At 41.3% G+C, this 24,130-nt stretch overlaps 1 protein-coding gene across 4 annotated transcripts in view; it reads right to left on the bottom strand.

The window, feature by feature from the left end:
* Positions 1–9,456: 9,456 nt before the first annotated feature.
* Positions 9,457–24,130, bottom strand: part of EMC2 (ER membrane protein complex subunit 2) — a 55,682-nt gene continuing 41,008 nt past the window's right edge. For all 4 annotated transcript variants that reach the window (XM_006113019.3, XM_025179592.2, XM_075920216.1 and 1 more), the window contains exons 9-11: positions 23,877–23,987; positions 21,296–21,400; positions 9,457–10,052 (exon numbers count right to left, since the gene is read on the bottom strand). In XM_006113019.3, the coding sequence (XP_006113081.1) occupies positions 9,966–10,052; positions 21,296–21,400; positions 23,877–23,987 (303 nt within the window). In that variant the 3' untranslated portion in view covers positions 9,457–9,965. The remainder of the gene's footprint in view (positions 10,053–21,295; positions 21,401–23,876; positions 23,988–24,130) is intronic.

The raw sequence follows: 24,130 nt of genomic DNA on the forward strand, positions 1-24,130 counted from the left end.
CAGGCACGCTGCTGCTTGGCTCTGCTGAAGAGGTGGGTGGGTCTTAAATTCTTCCTGCGCGGCCCCGCAAGCAAACAGCCTACAGGGAACTATGCTGGTGGTAGTACCCAGAAAAAATAGCTTCCAAATATAGTTGAGATTTGGAAAATATATCCTAGCCCTGTCTTTAAATAGTACAACACACTAAGGACAACATTTTCAGAAATGGGTGCTGAATGTTAGGCACTGAAGCCCATATTTAGGCATCAAAATAGGTGACCTGATTTTCAAAAGAGCTCATCAGCTGCAAATTGCCAGTGAAATCAATAGGAGCTGTTGGAACAATGATACTGAAAATTAGACAAACTTACTACACTACCTAATATGGATTTAGGAGTCTAATTTAGGAGTTCATTGTTTAAAACCTTTGCATGCATATTAAATAGTGAGGAGAAATACACCAGATCATTGATCCCATTCCACATGGCAAGTCTTCAGCATTGTAAAAAGCATGATCATTATTTGTATTACAGTAGCTCTGGCCTCTAGAAGTTAATGTGCTAGGCACTGTACAAATTCTTGATGAAAAGAACAATCCCTGCTCTGCAGAAACACATGCTAGACCAGGTTAGAGTAGGTCCAGAAGTACCCTTTTGAAATATAAAGCCAATTAAGGAGTCTAGTTATTGATTATTTATTCAATATTTTAATTCTCCATTGGAGCTTCAAATATATTTTTAGCTAAAAATAAAGGTAAGTAAATAATGCTCCAAGGGTCTTTATAATAGCTTGATAGTGAAATAAAAATGACTATGTTGACTTTAGAGTAAAGAGGATACAGCAGCTATGATTTTCGATATTACTGTTAGCAATTTTTCATGGTTTATGTTCTTAATTCGGACCTAAACCAAAAAAAGCTACAATTTTCCGGGGAAAGGAGATACTGCTCTGTATTGGGTGGCATTCTTACACTGCTGGCCACATAGTGATCTAGCCGCACTTAACATGATTTCCAAAGCTTAAAATGAAACAAACATTCCCAGACTGCCAGTGACAGCTTCAAGTGCTAGTTACTATGTATTTATGTATTTATTTATTTATTTAATGGAACCCCCCCCAAAAAAAGAAAAAAGCAGCAAACCAACTTGTCAGACACACCACTGTGTCAGGCTCACTAAGTAGAAGCAATGGTTGATGTTAGTTGTAGTTCACTTTTTGAAATTGCCTCAGTGCTGATCTTTGTAATTATTTCCCCCTAGAAGATCACAGCCGAATAGTATAAAATATCACTTCCAAATGCAATGTCCAAAAGCTAAACGCTTGTTACAGAAAATTATGATACATTTGGGGCATGAACTGTCGCGAGAACCACAGGTCCGATGATGTATACCCAAAGGGAGAAGGACAGAACCAGGTGGACCATTTTAGTAAATTAAAGATATTTATGACAGTGATGAATTTATAGTATTTATTCTAAGATTTTTAACAGACCGTTTTAATAATGAATTTATAGTATTTATTATATTTATTCTACGATTTCTAGTTAAACGTGTCAGAGATATAAGGATGGGAATGGCAAGAGGAATAGTCTCTACTCTAAAAATATCCAGCTACACTAATTAAATAACAGTGATAACCACAAACTCTATGAACTACCCAAAACAACTACAACACTATGCTTATACCATGAAGAAAATCAAATCATACATACCAACTTACACAGCACACGGAACATTTCAAAGATATCGGTTCGGTTGCAAAGGCCTTGGTTACGCCCAAGAGTCGGGGGAGGTGGCTGGTCGGTTGATCAGGCCGATAGCGCTTTGGAGTATACGGGAAGGCACATGTACAGTGGTACGTGTGTTGCGAAGACCTCCTCGAGCAAACTGTGCGATGGGTATTTATCCCCAAATCTGCACATCGCTTTCCCGTGTTTGCATATTACCATATATGACCCAATAGTCACCAAGTGGAGGGTCTGTGTCCAGGGGTTGGGCCAACACTGAGCAGGTTTCATGCGACCAGGTAAGCCCCGCAGTTCTTACGCCAAGGTGACGGGCGAGAAAGTCTGAGGCTATTTTCCCCTTTTCACACCTTCCCTTTTTCTAAAGGCAATGGTATGCAGGAAGGGTGCAGCCGGTTTCTCCCAAGGAGTACTGCAGCCCACTATAGCAAGAGTGGCCTGGCCAAACTTTTTACTGGGGGGGGAGAGCAGGTTTTTTTTTTTTCCTAACATGAACCTTCACTCTTTTGGCAGAACACATCTGAATAGTAAGTGATCTGCCTGAACTGGTGCTGCTCCACAAGTAAGCAGTATTCCCAGTGCCTAACCAAGGTATTTCATTTTAAAGAAGGCCTCAGCTTAGGTCTTGCTTCTGCAATGGCACATAAGCTCAAGAATAACTTTACTCAGTCTAGAATAGCTTTTCCTGTGTTCTTAGCATTAAGGTTGTTGCGCAGATGCAAGACAAACCACACAAGACTTAGTATGAATAGGACCCTAGCGTAAACAATTGCAGTATAAATAGATAAAGGGACAGAAGTAAGTTTGCACTTACAACTTTAGGACCTGATTCTCCAGTCTTCCACTGTATTTTGTCATTAACCCCTGTGCAAAATCAGAACACAGTGAGACAAAAGATTTAGCTAGCTACACAGAATTGAGCCAATGGAGTTATGCTGATTTACACCAGCTGATGCCTTTAATTCCTATAGGTAGAACTGTCAGCCTGAGCTGGTGTAAAGCTCACCCTGTTTGGAAATGTTTTCCCTCCTAGTTAATGCTATGCAATTTTAGATTCCGTATCTATTAAAGAAACACAATTAGAAAAACTAAAAACAGCAGCAGTTGAGGAAAATTGAAGAGGTGTCAGGGTAAAGAAATATATTTATGCAATTCCATGCTATCCAATGAGCAAAATCCACCTTTTTATATTCTTCGCCAAACTCTCACAAGAGTAACTGATTTCTGGGCTGATGAGCTTGCACTCTAAGGCCCTGATTTTGCTAAGATGCATGTTCTTAAATGTACACATGAAAATAGACCCACAAACTATGTAATTCTGCTTGTGTACTTGATGCAAAGAATGTGCATAATTATTTGCAGAATCAAGGTCTCAGGCACCAATCCATCAATTTGAGGTGTGGATTAGGGATGTTAAATTTAGATTAACTGGCTAATCGAATAGTCGACGCAATTTGAATTGACTATTTGATTAGCTGATAAGCCTCAGCCTCAAAGGAAAAAGCTCTGCAGGGAGCACGGGGCCAGCGCGGAACTCAAGAAGTCCCCTGCTGGCCCCGTGCTCCCTGCAGTGTTTCAAAGTGGCAGCAGCACATAGAGCCCAGGCGCTGCCACTTTGAAAGTGCCCCTTTTCTTCCCCCCCCCCACCCTTGCTGCCTCTTTCTGATAAGAAGCAGCAAGGGAGAAGGGGAAGCGACTAGTTGACTAGCATGTCAACAATCCGATTAAGCATTTGCTTATTGGATAGTCGATTAGTCAACTAGTTCACATCCCTAGTGTGGAAAGATCATTATATCTGAACAGAGACCCACAGACTTTCTGTGGCCACAGGAGTTCATCCAAATGGATCAGACTGCAGAATTTGGGAACAAATACAGACAAATCATAGGGGAAAAGGTCACACACAATAAAGGTGAACTCCTGTAACCATGGAAGTCAATGGGATTTTTGCTTCTATGGGACAAGGATCTAAATCCCATTATTTTTATCACTTAGCAAAGGGTTTCCTCTTGCTTTGTTTCATATTCTCTTTCCCCATCCTGTTATTTCTGCATAAACTGTGCTCACTCTTAGACCTGTAAATTGTATTAAGTAGAACATGCACATACAAAAGACAATTTTTCCTGCATTTTCCTAGATATATTTCCTGTCCTTCCGCAAATACTCCCCAACAAAGCAAAATGCTCGAATGTTGACTAGTGTTCTCTAATTGAAGTAGGTTTCTCAGGCTATGTCTAGACTGCAGGCTTCTTTCAGAAGAAGCTCTTCCGGAAGAGATCTTCAGAAAACACTTCTTCTGAAAGAAAGCGTCCACACTGCCGAAGCATCCAGACTGAATGGATGCGATCTCGAATGTAAGCTGTGATTACTAAGGGTGGAATGGCCATAAGGGCACCTGTGCTTTTTCCTTTCCTCTTCTTGTGAAAGAACTCCCTCTTCCCTGTCCACACATGCCTTTTTCTGAAAGAGCTCTTTCAGAAAAAGGTTTCTTCCTCGTAGAAAGAGGTTTACTGATGTCGGAAAAACCCCTCTGTTCTTTCAATTTTCTTTCGAAAGAACGAGATTGCAGTGTGGATGTAATTGAAGTTTTTTCAGAAAAACGGCTGTTTTCCCCCAAAAAACACTGTAGTATAGACATACCTTCACACAGAGGATACTTACACCATCTACTCAGGGTGCACTGGGGAGGAATGGAACTAAGAACCCCAGTCCAGGATAGCCAGTCTATGGCTAGAATACAGCTACGTTCGTACGGTTACAGAGCCATGGGACCCCAAGTGCAGACTCAATGGGCACATATTTAAGCTTGTCACATTAGTCCTTTCTGCACTGCCCAACTCGGAGCCTCACCTCTAAAGCACATAGATTGTACCGGCCTTTGTACAGTTTCCCTGGCCTGTGCCCCTTCTTCAAATAAAAGCTTTGCCAACAGGCTGGAGGGCACCGAGAGGCTTGCACTGTCATTTGCACTTGGGGGATTTCTTAACAGAACCAATAAATGTAGCTGTGTAGTAAAGACTTTCCTCAGCACTTAGACGGCAATTTTCTCTAATTCACGAACTCCCCACCCTTCCTATTTTCTTTTTAGAAGCAAGCAGATGAACTTGTATTTCTGAAAACTACAGTCTCTGATGTAAATTCAGCTTCTTGCTGGTATCTACCTTTGAAAGTATGGAATCATTTCAGAGAAGACCAATGACTAATCCAAAGTCCATGCAGATCCAAATGTCTACAGCTCCAATCAATCAATAACTTGTCCTAAAATTCTCTTTGTTCAAGTACTGCATAAAGCAAGTAACATAAGCAAAAAAGGTGTTAAAGCAGCATTGTAAAGCTGCTAAATTCTAATCTTGATTTGAGTAAAGTTTGGAGAATGGTTCTTGTCTTGCATTCGAGGATCGCCTCATCAAGTCACAAATTATTTTAACTGTGTTGCATATGTTTTAGATTTTGATGGATTTTTAGTTGTGCAGCTAAATATATAGCTGCTCATCAGTTACAACTTGGAAAGCAATTATGGCTATCCTGTGTGCTTGGGCTTCTTGGAATATGTGGGTGCAAGTAACAAAAAGCTAATGAATTCATGCCAGTAAATCAAGTTTAATTTGCCTGTCTTTTCTCCTCCCTTCTGAAACTGGCTGAAACAAAAGTTCCACTGCTAATGCAGTGACTAGCAAACATGGGTGCCATCACAAATAGAACACTGCCAAGAGGAAACCCTCCATTGACTAATATAACTTCCTGAAGCAACTGCAAGATATTCCAGGCATTAAAATGCTAGAGGTTTGAGGATGCAGTCTACACAAAATGCAGGCACTCTTACATCTAGAGATCATGGATTTTACTGCCATTTTTGATAGACTGAGGATAAAAAAATGTCATTACATTTTGTTAAAAACTACAAATATCTACCTCTAGTCAGGCATGCTGTCAAAGTGTGGGTCCACAAAAACACATAAGAAATAGCAGCTTCGCTGTCAGCATCTAAATACAGAATGTTGTAGCTCAACACATTCTGCTTCCATACAATGCCTAATCTGTTGTGCCAGTAGAAACAATATAGAAAGACAGCCTGTTATTTTGGAAAGGAGACTACACACTGGTGACAATGGATAGCACTTAGAAAGTGCTTGTCATTATCAGAGCATCTACTTTAATGCCATTTATTTTTCAGTTAAACTCCCTTGAATGAAATGCTATTCTCTAGGCAAGACATCATCAATAGTATTTTACAAAAATGTTTACTGTTCCTAGAACAATCAACCTATATGAAATCTTCCTCTCTCAATCACTTCTCTTCTACACACTCATTACTAAATAAGGTTATCATAGATCGTGACTACAAAACAGTGTAAAGTGTGACTAATGTGATAAAGATTTGCAATTCTTAACCAAAAACTCAATCCTATTTGATAATATTTGCAACCCCTTTCATTCATTTTACATGAACATTCATGTGAGCCAGCTGCTTTTTAAGTGTTAGTGAAGAGAAAACTTTACAAATATACACACTAGTGGATTTACATAAGTATTTTCTGGGCCATTTTCTAAGCCAGGCCTGAGCAAAATATCCTCTGTGAGCCGGTACAGCCCGTGAAGCTGCCAGAGGAGAGCCTTCGGACACAGTGTGGAACATCAAGCAGGCACTCTGATTGCCCCCTATACATTGCCGAGAAAGCAGACATTGCAAACTTGTGGGGCTCTGTTTGAACAGCTGTGAGCCCCGGGAAGGGAGGAGCAGCTTCAGGCATTGTTCTGCCCCCATCACAATCCCACTGGCTGATTTCTAGCCAATGGCTCCTGCAGTCAGTGTGGGGGTGGGACAGGCAGTCAGGGAGTCTGCTTGAGAAGGCTGATGGCTGGGAGTCAAGCTGGGAAGTCTCCCAGCCACAGCCTGCCTCTGGCACTCCAAATCCTCTGCCCTTCTCCTGCCCTCATATCCCGTCCAATGTCACAGCCCAAACCCGCTGCCCCCCACTCCTGAACCCATATCTCTTCCCAGATCCTGTACCCTAATCCCCTGCCCCTGGACACAAGCCAAACCCCTGCATCCCCTCTTGCACTCCAGTCCCTTGCCCCAAGTCACAACCCTCTCCTGCCCTAGGTCACAGCCTACACCCCTCCACCACCTCCTGCACCATAATCCCCTTCCCCAGATCATAACCCCCTCTTGCCCAAGGTCACAACCCAAACCCCTGCATCCTGGTCCCCTAACCCAGGACACAACCGCCTCCTTCACCCAAACTCCCTCCAAGACTCCACACCCTCTCCTGCACCCCAGTCCCTTACGACAAGCTCCCTTCTGCACCCAACCTCCATCCCAGACACCACACTTAACATGGAAAAGTGAGGTCCTTGACCATTTCCCATATTCTTGGAGTGCCCCCCATCAAAAATTATTGCCCATCCCTATTCTAAGCTCTGAACCATGGGGAAGCACCCAAGCCATGAGACTGGTCACATAACAGAAGGAGGGAATACCTGATGCAACAGTTGTAGTACTCATTGGGAGGTTTTGGATGTTACTTAGTAGTTTTGTGGTTTTATTTTAGTGATGATCCTAAGCTCAACACTAGGAGCTGAAATGTCACAGCATGAATCTTGTACTATACCTAGTTAGAGATCAACGTGTACATTATAAAACAGTTGTTTCAAAGTAAACCTCTGAGGCAACAGAGAGACTCTGTTCTTATACAGAAGTGTTTCAACAAACATTGCTAGAACTTCCCATTCTTTTTCAACAGCAGGATGCTACCAAATTAGTGGGGTGCATACTGAAGAAACTAATGGGTTTTTTTAAAAACTCTAGATGGCGCACTCCTACAGCATAAGTCTGTAAATTCATGAAGAAATCTCTAGGTTTCCTTTTGAGATTTTCACGCTTAATATTTTTATCAACATATTACTGTCATCCTAAAAGTACAAAAAAGGGCTTATAAATTAGTTATTGCAGTAAAGCAGCTCTTTGATTTCATTAAATTCACAACTGGCTGAACAGCATACCTTCCAAGTGACATTTTAAATATTTAAAGTATAGCCCAAAAGACAGGAAAACTTTTACATATAAAGTTAACCTGGAGATAGAAATTGTTTTCTGTGGAACTGATTAGGAATAAGATCATAATTAAGGACAGAAAATATTTGTGAGAACTGCCACTTTCTAATCTTGGTGCAATGAACACTGAAAAAACATTCCTAATTTAAGGGAAAAAAACCCTTAACTTTAATTCCTACACTTGCTAGCTATATTTATAATATTTACTAATTATGAATTGACTAATCAAATGCAATTCATTTAAAACCAAAATACATACATCACTGGCATCACATTTAACAAGCAGCCAAAGAAAAAATTTACTTGTATTTTTAAATAATTTTACCAAATTTCAATTCTTTGTTTGGAAACATTTCACGCTTTGTTTCAATGTTTTCCTGTAAAACCAAATTAATCTTGTTTAACCGCCTCCCCCAATCTTTCTGAAGTGATTAAAATTAAGTAAACTGTGTTTCTGAAATGTGAACTTAGTCCATTATAATATCCATGTCCAGGCCCCACTCCTGCATAGGGCAGTAGCATGTTTCAGAGTTAAGATGAATAAGGCAGTTCATGTTTTTCAAGCTGTTGTTCAAGTCAGCTACTGGAGCTACTGTAGGCAGAGTCAAGCAGATATCTGTTAAACCTGGGTCATGTTTTAAGGTATTCTTTGAATCCAGGAGGGACAGAAGCATTTATTTATTTAAATAAATGCTGAAAGTCATAGAATCATAGAACTGGAAGAGACCTCAGAAGGTCATCAAGTCCAGCCCCCTGCTCTAGGCAGGACCAATTCCAACTAAATCAACCCGGCCAGGGCTTTGTCAAGCCGAGACAAACACCTCTAGGGATGGAGACTCCACTACTTCCCTAGGTAACCCATTCCAGTGCTTCACCACCCTCCGAGTGAAATAGTTTTTCCTAATATCCAACCTGGACCTCTCCCACCACAACTTGAGACCATTGCTCCTTGTTCTGCCATCTGTCACTACTGAGAACAGCCTCTCTCCATCCTCTTTGGAACCTCCCTTCAGGAAGTTGAAGGCTGCTATCAAATCCCCCCTCACTCTTCACTTCTGCAGACTAAACAGACCCAAGTCCCTCAGCCTCTCCTCATAAGTCATATGCTCCAGCCTCCTAATCATTTTGGTTGCCCTCCGCTAGACCCTCTCCAACGGATGAGATGGACCATCTCATCACATGACCACAGGGGCCTTAGGAAAACTTACCTGCCTCTGAGTGAACCTATTTCTATAGAACAACGTGAAGTTTAAAATATGAACCCTATTATTTATTTTGGTATCCACCATTAAAAAACAAGGGAAGACGTATTTGAGTGATTTTTTTTTTAGCTGACGTAATTTCCACTCTGCTGCCCAATTGCTAAATCTGCAGAAGAAACATTTGCACGACTAAATTGCCACAGTTTACAAAATAACAACAGTTTAAGTCTGTCTGAACCAAAGCTTCATAGACCACAAATTGCACTGTTCTGCTAAGTAAACATCTAATCTAGACACAGTGCCATTCACACAGATGCATAGACAAGTAAATATTTGCTCATGCATTAGTACATAAAAGCTACAGTAAAATATTAAGCTCATCTTTAAGCATGTGAGTTAGCTTCACTGTAGCCCAGGCTATGAATATATTGCTTCCTTTCTATATTGTCAATTTCAAAAGAAAATATATAAACAAAAACTTTAATATCAAATTTATTCTTGAATAAACTGTGCTTAGGTACAGTAATGATTCATGTTTGTATAATGAATACGTCTCAGTAAATGTTTACCTTCAGCACATTTTCACTCAAATATTCAATTAAAATAAATTATCTAACATATGATCTTCAGCTACACATATAAGTCTGCAAATCCAAGACATCACTGTACGTTATCATTTAATGAATTTATTTCTATATCATGTTATGGCTTAAAAAGCAGTTACTATACATATAGGATCTAATACATTTAATTTCTTTATTGTCTGCCTGGGATAAGTTATACATTTCCTGGGATAAGTTATACATTTCAGTGAGTTTTCATCATGTCTTCTTCACAACAGAAATAAATAGACATTTCAATTTCTATAAAACATTATTTTATACTAATTAACATTGGAATTAGACATTTAAAGTAACACAACTCATAAGTCATTGAAGGTTAAAACAGAGTTGTAAAATCTAATATTACATCTCTTTCTGATACCCTAAGATTGAGTGATTTGCAGGGTTTCCAACATGTCTTCTACTGCCTTCAGAGAGTACTTAGTCTCTTTCTTACTTCGACCTGCAAACTAAGGAAAAGAAACTCATTTTTACTAGTCACGTGACAGAAAATTCACTACACAATGCTGTGAAATAATCTTGTACAAGCTATGGTTCTAAATGTTAAATCAGAAACAACTTTTAAAACACATACTCCACCAATTTCCTGCAAAAACAAAGAAATGTTTCATTAAGACTGTACCACTGAAGTTAAAATCTCTCTCAACATAGGGGAAAGAATTTCCCCACTCTCTGCAAACATTTGTCATAAACATTTTAAAAAGCTGGTCTTTAATTTCATTTAGATCATGTTCATATTTCTGCACATAATAAAAAGGTAGTAAGATTTTATATTATTTACAGGAAGGAAATGGAATAGTTTGCTTTCAAAAACATACTGTACAGCAAGATAATAATTCTATGAATATGTTTCTGGGTTCAAAATAGTCATTGAGAGTCAACACTTTGTATTTAATTATAATCTACAATTACAATTTTAATTCCAGATAGAATTTGCAATAAAACCTATATTGATAATGAAGGAATATGTAGCCATTCAAATGCTACCTTTGTACATTTCAGCTTTTAAAATTCCTTAATATATAAGTAGCCTAGTATCAGAGAAAAGAAAGAGTTGTTGACTACCCCATGCTGATCTTAAAATGAGTTTTCTAACTGTATTGACAATTCGCATCACTCATCAGGCTGATATAATACAACCGATTTATTGTTTATGTTGGTGCTTAAGCGAAGTGGAAAAAGAAACCCCCACCACCTATTTTTTAATACACGTACACTAAACAATTTGGTGATAAAGTAGTACTGACTATAATTTGCTGTTAGTAAACTACTCTGTTTCTGACTAACTGTTAATGTCTGAACACTTAATAAATTTACAATTTAATGATTTTTTGCTTCAAATATCACTGCTGTCATGATGCTTAGTGCTTGATTTATGATGTGGCCCATCTCTCTTGTAATTAACTTAATTTAGCAAACTTCTCTTGTCCTGTTGAAAAAGATTAAGTGATCAAGCTCAGGTAATATCACAGCAGCCATAAGCTGCAGGAGCTGTTAACCTGCTTTTGACCCCTTAGGCCAGTATTTCTCAATCAGTGGTACGAGTACCCTCGGGGTACTCAAGAGAAGTCTGAGGAGTATGTCAACACAACTGAAATTTGGAGAAAACTGAATTTTTGTTTTAAGTTTAACAGCGCTTTATTATTTTTGTATTTTTTACTCCCCAAAATTTCATCACCTGCCCAGCTACGATTAACTTGTTTAAACAAATGTGTTGCAATAGTAGAAAAAGACTTTGTGAGTCTGAAAACTTTAGGTACTGGGGGTACTTATGGTTTTTTTTTTAAAGGGGGTACTTTATAAAAAAAAGATTGAGAAACACTGCCTTAGGCAACAGTCCTAGCTGTTAGTTTTGTATTGTTAAAAAACTAGATTTGGGGTGGTAAATACAACTGCCCCTTAATGATAGCTCTTTAGAACAGGGGTGGGAAACTTAGGCCAGGGGGCTTTCCTGGATCTGGCCCCTGAAGCTCAGAGCCCCCCTGCAGCATTGAGGAGCCCCCTCCCCCCCCACTGATCCCCACTGCCCCACCACAAGGCTGGAGCACACAAAATCTAGTAGGTTGGGCCCCCTTAGTCAAGGGCCACGTCAGTGGGGGTTTGATTTGTGTTTTTTGTTTTGTTTTTGTTTTTTGCTTCTCACTTGTGTGCAGCCCCTGAATGATTTTTCTGTGGGTCAACAGCCCCTGATCCAAAAAAAGTTCCCCACCCCAGTTTTAGAATAACACCAGGGATCGCTTTATGCCTTTTCAGCTGATCAAGTAACTTTTGCCTGGATTTGAACAGAACAGAAAATGCCTTTTTTCTATGCCCTCTTTTTCCCCCACACAAATCAAGAAAAGTCCTAATCAAATACACAGGAAAGTGCAATTCTTTGAGAAATGTCTTTTATTTTAAACTAAACTAAAATATCAAGTAAGAAAGTATTGTGATTGCCGTGACTCTTTCAACAACAGCATAGAATCTTGTGCATGCTGTGGTAAAAAGTAATGTTGCGTGGTAGAAACAGTTGAGGGTGAGGTAGGGATAATCAGAGGAGGAAGGATTTCAAAATTAACAGAATTTTACTTTTGTTTCTGCTTTAAAGACAATGGAAACAAAATTAATATTTTATGTCAATTTAAGAAACATTACTTGTGAGTTTCATGAGTGACTGCCTTAACGATACTGACATAACACTTTAATAAATTAGAATAAATAAAACTAAACTCCACATAATAACAAATTAAAGCTTGAAATCTAATCACTTCAAGTTTTCCTTGATGACCAATTATTTTGCCTACTCTGACATTATACTGAAATTCAGCTGATTGAGCTGAAACCCTTAAAAAAATACTTAATTTTCTGTTTCCCAAACGATTTGTAACAGAATCACCGCTCCAATCATAAATAACATGTGACTCACTAATACTGAAGAATTTAGCAGTGTGCCTAAGAAACATTTATCTGGAAAGTTACCATGAATGGGATCACATTAAAGATTTTCATGAGCATTAATCAAACTTGCCTGCCTCTGCTGAAATGCTTCTACCACAGAACATACTAAACCAATTATCTAATTGAAGAGCATTAGGTAGCAATATTTTGTTTCAATGTTAAGTGAAACAAAGAAAATAGTTGTGCTTTACTTTTTATGTGATTCATGTCAATATTAAAAAAAATGAATTTTATATACAATTGTAGGAACCTTGCTTTGATACCACAGGTCAGAATTTGCCTTAAAAGATTATGTGACCACCACACTATGTAACACAATCTTGACAAAAAGTTACCAGTCTAAAGCATGTAATGCAATAGAAATGCACTTATTCTTCAATGTAATAGTAGCCCATTGTCTGTGCGTCTGTAACACTGACGTATACGGCCACGCCCCCAGCCGTGTATGTCAGCGCCTCGCCCTCCCTCTGTGGTGGTTCGGCCCAGTGCTGCGCTGCTCAGCTGGGCCCCGGCGGGAGAGCAAGCAGCGGCAAGTGGCCCTTTGGGGTCCCGTGGGGAGTGCAGACCCCAAAGGGTCGCTTGCCACCTGGGGCCCAGCTGAGCAGCGCAGCGTGCCACGCAGGGAGGGGAAGGGGGCAGGGCTAGCCAGAAGGGGGGGGGGTGGGAAGCAGAGCTGGAGGGGATCGGGGGCTGTGGGGCTGGATGGGAGGAGGGGGGCGTGAAGCAAACCTGGCGACGGGGGGGTGCAGCCACTGGTCGCAGCCAGACAGCAAATGGCCACTTGCCACCACTTGCTCCCTGGCCGCGGCCCAGCTGAGTGGCGCTGGCGCTGCGCCACTCAGCTGAGCCCCGGTGGGACAGGAAGGGGGGGGCGGTGATGTACACCGCCAAGGGGTGGGGCCATGTACTTCACCGCCCCCTTCCTCCTCCTGCCATGGTGCTGAGTGGTCGTGTACATCACCACCCCGCCCCCGCCCCCGCCCCCTCCCCCCCGTGGCAGCACGGCTGAGCAGGCAGCACTCAGCCAAGCACCATTGCAGGAGGGAAGGGAAAGGGGGTGGGGAGAGACGGAGGGGAGAAAGAGGCAGGAGGAGGAGGAGAAGAGAAAGGGAGAGTGAGAGGCAGGAGGGGGAGAAGAGAAAGAAAGGGTATGTCTACACTACCCTGCTAGTTCGAACTAGCGGGGTAATGTAGGCATACCGCAATTGCAAATGAAGCCCGGGATTTGAATTTCCCGGGCTTCATTTGCATAAGCCGGGCGCCGCCATTTTTAAATCCCGGCTGGTTCGAACCCTGTGCCGCGCGGCTACACGCGGCATGAACTAGGCAGTTTGAACCAGGGGGTTCGAACCAGCCCTGGTTCAAAGATCTTTGCAATTGCGGTATGCCTACATTACCCTCCTATTTCGAAATAGGAGGGTAGTGTAGACATACCCAAAGAGACGGAGAGAGAGGCAGGAGGCGGAGGAGAGCTGAGGTGGGGGAGAGGGGGAAATGGAGGAGAGAGAGAGAGAGACAGAGCGAAAGAGCTCAGGAGAGAAGACTGGAAAATCCTGTCTTATGATGGGCTAATTGGCTAATTCTTCTATAGTTAGTACTTTCATATGATAGGTTGACAGTGCTTTTACAAATAATTTAACTTAGTACCTTAGGAAGTAATCCTGTTTTCAGCATCAGGTTTAGAATCCAGGAGTTCTAGATAACTCTCTCTTCCTAAATGTACATATTTTTACTACACCAGACACAGCTAAAGAAGCACTAGTCTGAGATGATCAAATATTGAACACCTAAATATATATGGATTGCCAACAAACAAATAAGTTCCTTAAAAAAAAAAAAAATCAGGAACGAATTCAACTCTCCTGACTCCTACAACTTTCCTTGGGAACCTGACAGAGCTTAGTGAAAGCAAGCCTTCTTAGATAATTCAGCCTAAATTTGTTTTCTTTAACTTCATCTGAGTATTCACAAACAAAATAAACCATTTAATTCAAGAAATTCATTCAATAACTTAAGAGACTCAAGCTTGCCAGAAAAAAAAAGATTTAAAATTAGGTTCCAGAAGCCCTCAGAATAGAAGTAGGCCACTAAAAACATTTTAAATTTGTGCTAATCAAAAATTGAGATCCACCGAAAAACAACACAGTGCATATGCAGCTGATGAAGTATTTATCAAATAAATGTATAGACTTGAAATTGAGAAGTTATTCAAAGTTAATGATATCATCATGCATTAAACCAGTGGGAATTAAGTTTAAAATCCACATAGAAAAAGCCAGGTAAACAGAACTCCCAACATCTCTATATTTCTTCAGTTAAAACATCGATATTCAAAGCCAGAAATCCACAGTAGGCAGACAAAATCAGGATGAAGGATGCATCTCATCTCTCTGCAGTAAGAGGACAAGCATGTCTGAAGGATAAACTGAGTTGCTGACAATGCCAGCATGTCCAAATAGCAGAACTCATAAACCCATGGAAAATTCACTAGATATTATGAGTCCTATCTCACTTTGCACAGAATATCAGAGAAGGGTAAGGTTTTACACAGACCATTTAATTACCCTAAATGGAATTTCCGCTCACAAAAAATGCCACAAAGAATTTAATTAGCACAAGTGACTAAAGTTTCATCTTTATGTCTAAAAAACAGCAATCTTCAAAACTGCAATATCATTCATGGGCTTAGATTCCATATTGACTCAGAAGAGAGATGGACACCTACTACACTACTGCCATTTCTTGTAGCACCAGGATTTTTCTAAGTCTTTAAATATGGCGTGCCCTGGTTTTGTCAAACTCACACGTTAAAGCAGGGTTGGACTGGGGAATAGGGAATGCATTTTTTTTTTGTTTTTCTTTTGGCAAGAAGAATGGTGTTCACTCCAGTTGCTGGCCAAATTCTAATTTGAGTAGCTACATGCTACAGATCAAAATCCCTTCTGCAGTTTCAATTAGATAAGGTATTTGTCATTTTTTATCCCAAACTGTTATAAAACACATCTGAAGTATGCAATGTGTCACAAAGGAATGAAGGCACAAAAGTTCTGACATTTGTTTTAAATATATTTTTGTTGTGTTAACGTGATCTGTTCTGGTATGTATCAACTGAGAAAGAGGAGCCAATAACTTTAATCTGGATCCAACGTACTTTCTAGGGAGGTGAAACATTAACCAGTAAGCATCACCCTAAATGGGTAATGCTTACTGGTTCTGGTTAACCAAAGGGGCTGGAACAGTTTTCTGCACTCCCTGGGTAGGAGGCTACTACTGCCCTGCAGGTCCACCACAGGCAGGGGCTACTCCAGACAAGTGACTGGAGCACCCCCTGTCCATGGCAGGCCTAGCCTGCCCATCCGCCCCATGCTGACTCTCTAGGATCGGGGCCAAAGCCAGCTGTAGAGCCCGCAGCAAAGCTTCCCTCGGAGCGTGGCTGGCAGCTCTTGCTGTCCTGGCTCACAGGGAGGCAGCTTTTCTGCAGCAGGGGAATCCTTGTTCCGAGGAGCAGAGCTGCCAGGATCTGGCAGCCCCACTCCCAGGGACGCTTCACTGTGGGCTCTACAGTATAAAGCTTAAATAAGCTTTATAGTGTAGAGCCTATGGCATGTGTAACCACTGAGATTTTCAGCAGATACACAGTTACCTATTTAACTGACTTTTTACATTCCTAATACATTCACAAAAACTGTACAGAGTTAAAAAAAACCAAAACCCTACAAGTCATATTTGAGTGTTACTGAGCTAACAGACAGCCCCATGAAAAGAACAAGAGGAAGTTGTTGTGAATTAAATAACAAACTTTTTTTAAATAAATCACTAGTTTTAAACGGGATTCAAAATGCTATGGTATTAAACCTGACTATGCCACCAATTCACTAAGGTCAGTATTGTCAAAAGGGGCTTGTGACTGGATATTCCACTTGAGATTGCTTACAAGAGGTTGTTTTCCAGAAAGTGCAGACCACCTGACTCCCCAAAATCCAGTGTTTTAAACTGAGCACTGAAGTCACTTTTAAAAAAATGTTGCCCTGATTTCTTCCATCTTTGTGGTGTATTTTAATTCTTCGATGAAATCAGGAAGGGTATTCACATTAATTCTGAAAGATATATCTTTTAGAGGCTATCCTGCTGTATTTAGCTACCAGAAACCTATTGCTCCTCACATTGAACTCACCAGGTTTCTTTAGTGGTTCCTGTAATCCATGGGATTCCTATCAATATTTTTCTTAAGGTACATAAGGCTCAATTCAATGCCTATTGAAGTCAATGGCAGTCTTTCACATTTTTGTACATAAGAACGGCCATGCTGGGTCAGACCAAAGATCCATCTAGTCTATGATCCTGTCTGCTGACAGTGGCCAATACCAGATGTCCCAGAGGGACAGAACACAATAGGTAATCCTCATGTGATTCCCTCCTCTGGCACCCACCTCCAGAGAACAGAGACTAGGGCACGGGTGGGAAATACAGTGGTAGATACAGTGCAAAGAGCCGAGGGAAAAAAGTTGTTGAGCAAAAAACAAAACAAACAAAAGCCCCAGCCACCGCGTTTTCCCTTTTAAGAGCAGAGCAGGCCAGGCATGAGATGCCGCAACTCCGGCTCTGTCTCTTTCAGACAGAAACATACTGCCCCTTTAAGAGCCACAGATGTGGGTGCCACAATTTTTTCTTTGAAGAACTGCATGCGGCTCGCGAGCCACAGGTTGGACATCCTTGGGCTAGGGACACCATTCCTACCCATCCTGACTAATAGCCATTGATTGGCCTAACCTCCATGAATCTATCTAGCTCTTTAATGAACCCTTTTAAAGTTCTAGCCTTCATTGAATCCTCTGGCAAGGAGTTCCACAGGTTGACGGTGCGCTGAGTGAAGAAAAGCTTCCTTTTGTTTGTTTTAAACCTGATACCTATTAATTTCATTTGGTGACCTCTAATTCTTATATTGTGGGAATAAGTAAATAACTTTTCCTTATTTACTTTTTCCATACCAGCCATGATTGTATAGTCCTCTATCATATCCCCCCTTAGTCTCCTCTTTTCTAAGCTGAAAAATCCAAGTCTTTTTAATCTCTCTTAATATGGGATCCGTTCCAAACGCCTCATGATTTTTGTTGCCCTTTTCTGAAACTTTTCCAATGCAAATCATACAGAAAGAGGTAGAACAGTATTCTACATACACTGTTTATTGTTGAAGAAATATGCTGATGACTTATGGACCTGAGGAATGAAGTGTAGTTAACCATATAAATATGGGCACAGAAACCATCCTTTTGATTATCAAGTTACTGCACATTTGTTTGAGGGTATACTGTGCTTCACACCACTATGAATCAAAGAAGAAATTGATGTGCTGAAGTCAGGAACTGTTTGACTAAGAGTGCCAAATGGACAAAAGTTTCAGAGGAGTAGTTGACACCTGTCACTGACACTTTCCAGAGAAGCTATACCCTTTGCTCCCTCTTGCTCTAGTAAAGCTGTATGTGATCAGGACTTGATTATTAATGGAGATTGCCTATCTCCTAGAACTGGAAGGGACCTTGAAAGATCATCAAGTCCATTCCCGTGCCTTCACAGCAGGACCAAATACCATCCCTGAAATTTTTTTGCCCAAAATCCCTAAATGGCGTCTGTAAGGATTGAACTCTCAATCCTGGGTTTAGCAGGCCAACGCTCAAACCACTGAGGTATCCCTCCCCCCATGTCATGGAGTAAGCCAAATTAAATTACACAAGCATCTGCTGCAGACTGTCAGTTATGCCATTAAATAGCTTTAAGCTAGAAAGAAATAGAGGCACCTTGAAGGCAAAACACTGTGGGGGAATGAGAAACCACACTCCATTCAGACACAAATATAACAATGTATGCCAGAAAGAATACTAACACGAGAGAAAAGTGTTAGTATTTCTTCACACTTAATACATTTTGTTCAATAAAAGAGGGCGAGAGACCAGAAAGGCTTGTACTGCAAGACAACAAACTTAAACGAACAACTGCATGGAAAGTGTTTCTAGGGATGCCAGGCTTGTGAAAGATGGTGCCTGCCATCTTCAATGAATTTGGTATGATCTAACTTAAATGACAGGCCTAAGCGAGTGGACTCTACACAGATAAAAATCACCACATAGAAAAGACTAGTCAATATAAATATATTTTTCTCTACCCTACTCCCCTCTGTTTGCTACATCCACATTGTGTGATTTGTTTTAAACTAAACTGTGACCTGTGAGGCAGGGACCAGTGTTCCCTCTAAGATCTTTGAACCAGGGCTGGAGTGAGTTTTGTCATGTGCACCTGTATTGAGTTCATGTATGCTTGTTTGGACGTGTGCCACTGTGGCACCCAAGTTATTAATAAGAATCTTATAAATCTTTCCCTTTTCCCTCTGCGCCACACCACTCACTTTCTTCTCACCCCATCTACTCCCCTAGTGCCTGCGGCTGCTCCCCTACCCCTCACTCTTCCCTGCTGCCCTGGATCCTGCCCGTCTCATTCCCTTCAGCCTTCCTTGGATGTGCCCCCACCCCATTCTCTCTGACCCCTGCATACATCTTTCCCTTTTTCCCTGTGCCCTTTAGTCCCACTGTGATCACCAGTAGCTACCCCACCCCATCCCGTCTCCCAACACCTCCCTCTACCCATCTGCCCTGTCACGCTCCTCTACCCTCTGGTGCCCATCCCTCCCCCCACTCCCCTCCCTGTGTCTGCCCTTTTACTTCACCCCCTCAGTTCCCCTGGTATCTACATCTTCCCTTACCCTCTACACCTTCCTGGTGCCTCCCCCTTCCCTCACTGCCCCTGCCTCCCAACACCTGCCCCTATACCATCTTCCTCCCTGGTGTCCACCCTCTGCTGCAGTTCTCCTCACATCCATCTATGCCCTCACACATGACTTGCTCCATCCCCTGCCTTCCTCATACCCACCTCTTCTCCCGGTACCCATTACTACTCTCTCCTCTTCCTACCTCTTGCCCCCTCTCCTCTGTCCTTCCCCTTTCCTCTTCCAGCATCATCCTGTCCTCTCCCATCTTCCACCCCCACTGACAACTTCCCATCCCCACTCTTCCTGCCCTTTACCCCCATTGCCTCCTTTCATTTCTCTCTCCATCATTTTGCCCCTTGGTGCCTTTCCCTTTCTTCTCCTGTCCTGTCCCTTCAGCACAAGCCCCTTCCTCTCCTCACCCCCACTCTTCCCTTAGTTCTCTCCTTTTCCCTTCATTTATCTTCTGCCTTCCTGACATCTGCACCTGTCAGGAACTGGCCACATGGTAGGTGGCTGCCCTACGTGCTGGGGCTACAGCTAGGACCACGGTGCTATTTTTAGCACTGCATCCCAGACCCAGGAGTAGCTGCACTGTGGCCAGGCTTCAGTTCCAGCACACGCAGCATCTGCCCGCCATGTGGCCCCGCCCCAGGAACAGCTGTATGGCAGTTTCTAAGATTGGGACCGCTGTTTGGCTGTATGGCAGTTTCTAAGATTGGGACCGCTGTACTAACAATGGCATCACAGGCCCAGTTCCAGTCCCGGCACACAGGACAGCTGCCTGTCACACGGCTGTGCCCTGTTTACCAAAACTGGAGCCGGGACTGCATTGCTATTTTTAGTACTATGGTCCTGGCCTCAGAAGCCACCATACAGCTGCAGCCCCAACTGTTTCTATGGCGAGGCTGCGGTCCAGGCTTCAGCTCCTGCAGCCACCATGCAGCCCACACTGGCTGAAGTGCCAGCCCTGTGGAAGCTAGGGCTGCGGCCACATTGTGGCTGTCCAGCTGCTCCTGGGGTGGGGCAGCCGCAATTAAGTGGCCCTGCTCTGGAGCAACCAAGCAAGGAGATATGTAGGAGTCAAATTGTTGGTGCACGCCTACACTGGCACCTTAGAAGGAATTACGGCAGGGACCATGCCTTCTTGAGTATTTGTACAATTACTGTGGTCCTAATTTGCAACCATGGTACAAATAAGAAGCAAGCTGAATAGCTGGCAAATTCTGGATATGATTGCAGAGAGTGGAGTGATAACAGAAATCAACATGCCAATAATTGTTTCCCAATTGGAGTTACTTGAAATTTACATACAGTCTGCTATGTAACCATTTAAACCATTAGAAAGACTCCCATTGTCCTGAATGAGCTGTGAATTTGGCCCACAAAGTTGAATTTTGTGTAAATGTAAACTATGGAAAACCAGCATCAACAGGGATTTGGCACATTATAGGATACTTTGGTAAATTGTTAAATAATTTTTTTTGGTATTTATAAACCTGAAAGGAAGGGTAACAACTGTTAGTTTTCTTTTAGTAAATTACACAACTAAAACAGAAATGTAAAAATATTTTATTTGCCTAGTGAGATATCAAACATGATGAAAGAATCAGCTATATATAGTTCTAAGTCTTGGAGATTCATATATGTTACTCTATGCATTGGGCGCTATTACTAGAAAGAACTAATCAATAGATTATTCTCCCTTTCCCCCCAAAAATCAGTAGATTATACACATTAATACAGCAGCTAAAACATCTGAGCCCTTTTCATGAAAAATTATATGGAAATAGTGTGTATACATTTGAATCAAATCATCATCTGGTGTGATCTGAAATAAATCATGTCATGCTGATTTATGCAAGCTGCAAATCTGTCTTTTTTTAAGAGGCAGAAAAATTAATAAAATATCTTGTCTTTTATTAACCCATTTTTTTGTAACATCAAGATGTACAGAATGTCAAAAAGAAGGCTTCATAATGTACTCAAAATACTAACCTGGTAAGCTCTATTGATTTGGTTAGCTGCCCAAGTGGCATACTTCATATTGTCCTTTTTCATTTTTGCGCTTGCTTTGGGATTAGAAGCAATATGGCTCGCAGACTAGGATTATAAAACAAAAAATAGTAAGGTTGCAAAATATGTACATCTATAAAAGAGCAGACCTGTGGGAATGGTCCAACAGGAAGGAAGGAAGAGAAAAAGTAAAATGAACTATAGTTTCATAACAGTCTCCAGCCTAAAACAAGACTCTCAAAAGAACTGAGAGCTCATCTCACTAAAATGAAAGACCCTGGGGCTCAGCTGTCCACAGGAGGGTCTCTCTTTTCTGTTTCTGTGCAGGAGATTAAATAAACTCAGCTCTTTTACTATCAGTTCATCTCCATTTATGGAATGAAAATATATGAAAATAGCTTTGTGAAGAGGTGGGCAATAATTTTTGGCCGGGGGCCAGTTCAAATTGGCCTGGGGGCGGGGGAGCAGCAGGGCCTCCGCGGGCTGGATCAACCCGCTTGGCAGGCCTGATCTGGCCTGCAGAGGCCTTTTTGTGGCTCCATCTGCAAGCAAGGTGGCTATAAAACCCATTGGCTTGGGATATAGCTACATTCCACTTAAAAACCCACAGCTGGCTAATGCCAGCTAGAGATGTAAGGTTAATCTGTTAACCGATAAACTGATGCTTATTAATTCCAGTTATCAGTTAAACTCTCGCAGGACTGGTAGGAACCTGCGGGGCTAGCAGCTGGTCGAGCAGCACCATGACAGGTTAAAAAATACCGGTGTTTATACCATGTAACTAATTATAATTTAATTGGTTACACGGTTAGTATTTTTAACCCTTTTTACATCCCCAGTGTCAGTTGACTGGGACTTGGCCTAAGATTGTTTAAATGCAGTAGAGTTGTTAAGGCTTGGCCAGGAGCCTGGATTCTAGGACCTGCACGGGGATGGGGTGGGGGAGAGAGAGTCCCAAAGCCTGAGCCCGAAAGGCTACACTGCAATTAAACTGCCCTTTAGTCCAAGCCTTGAGACCCTGAATCAGCTGACACTGCTGATTCTAAGTGCAACGTAGACATATCCTTAGTGTCCAGTAGGGATGTTAAATTTAGTTTAATCAACGAATCAACTAGTTGTTTGAAAATCCATCGACTAATCGATAGTCAATAAGTGGTGGAGCCGCAGCAGTGTTAGATCCCGGGCTGGGAGAAGGCTCTTAATACATTTAAAAACCAGAGGCACAGCGTCTGGGACAGGGCACGAACCGGCAATCAGCTGATTCCCGGCTCATGCCCAGTCCCTGCTACCCCTCTGCCTTCCATGCCCTCCTCTCCCCCCCAGAGAGACGGTGCTGGCAGCTTCTGACAGAGGCAGTGAGGTGGTGGTGGGGAAGTGACTAGTCGAGGGACTAGACGACTATCCGATAAGCTTCTGCTTATTGGATAGTTAACTAGTTGCTTACACCCTTAGTATCCAGACTGACACGTTAGAGGCATGAGAGATCCACAGTTTGAGGATAATTCAGGCTTTGTGCATGTCATCTCTTAACAATATAAATATGAATACAAACAATATAAACGCTGAACACAGATACATTAGAGAGGTTTCCATTAACACAGAACACATGGAATAATTGCTGCCTTGCAGAAAATTCTCAAAATTAATTATATAACTTGTGGCTGCAGAAACACTGGGATTCTTCATGTTCTCTGGTAGTAGTAAATCCCATTACCACTTAGTAATGAAGAAGCCAAAGTTTTAGGAAAAAGATTCAATGCATTATTAATTTGATCTCATTAATGCATAACAATTCAGTTCTTGGGAGTGCACGTAATAGAAAAGGAACTGTTACAAGTAGTATGTTTGATTCGTTATTAAACTTCTGATAGATAGTGACCACTAATTTTTTGTTTTATTCCCAAGTAAAAATACAATTAACTTAAGGTTAAGACAGTCCTACAATAATAAAATATAATTGTTAAAAAGCGCATACTATCACCTAATCCTCAAAATGCTTGTAAATTGTAAGTTTAGGTTAAATAAGTAATTCTAATGCTCCTACAGTTCACGTTATCCTGTTGCTTTTAAAAGGCGAGTTATTTAAAATACCATTATTCATTTACACTAGGCTTCATTTGCTGCTACCCCTGGTGGAGATGAACTGGTGCTGTCAACTGGGAACATTTTTGCAAAGTTTCTGTAGCACTCAGAAGGTTCTAGAACAATCACATCTTTTGCAAGCAAATTCTGAAACAAAACAAACACATTCCAGGACACTAGCAAAATTTCAAAGCACTTCACAAAGAAGCCTGAAGTATAAATATTCCATCTGATATATGGGAAACTAAGGGCACAGAAATGTGATGTAAAATTTGGGGTAGAACAAAAACAGAATTCAGGTCCTTTTGTGTTCCACTGATTTCCATGGGCATGGAAGAAGCTCCTTAATGCATTGGCCTAATAAGCAGTTAATTCCTAATATTTAATACATCTTATTCAAACCAGTAATAATATTATGTTAGACTAGAAAGACTGCACAATTTTAAATAAAAACACACACTTAATAAGTATACAAACTCACCATATATAGTCCAAATAAAGCTCTCATGTTTCTGTTATTCAGTTTCAACGCTTGCGCAAAATACTTTCTTGCTAGTTCAAGGTTCTCAAGCCCACCTTGGGTATATTTAACCTGTTAAAATTATGCATTGATGAAACCTCTTTTATTTTACTTCTTCTATTACTTGCATGTTTCATCATTACTCAGATACCAGTAACAGCAATAGGTAGATATTTTCCTATCTGAATCAAAAAGCTTATAAAGACTGGTAAGAC

The sequence above is a fragment of the Pelodiscus sinensis genome, chromosome 2, assembly GCF_049634645.1.
Source record: "Pelodiscus sinensis isolate JC-2024 chromosome 2, ASM4963464v1, whole genome shotgun sequence".
NCBI lineage: Eukaryota > Metazoa > Chordata > Testudines > Trionychidae > Pelodiscus > Pelodiscus sinensis.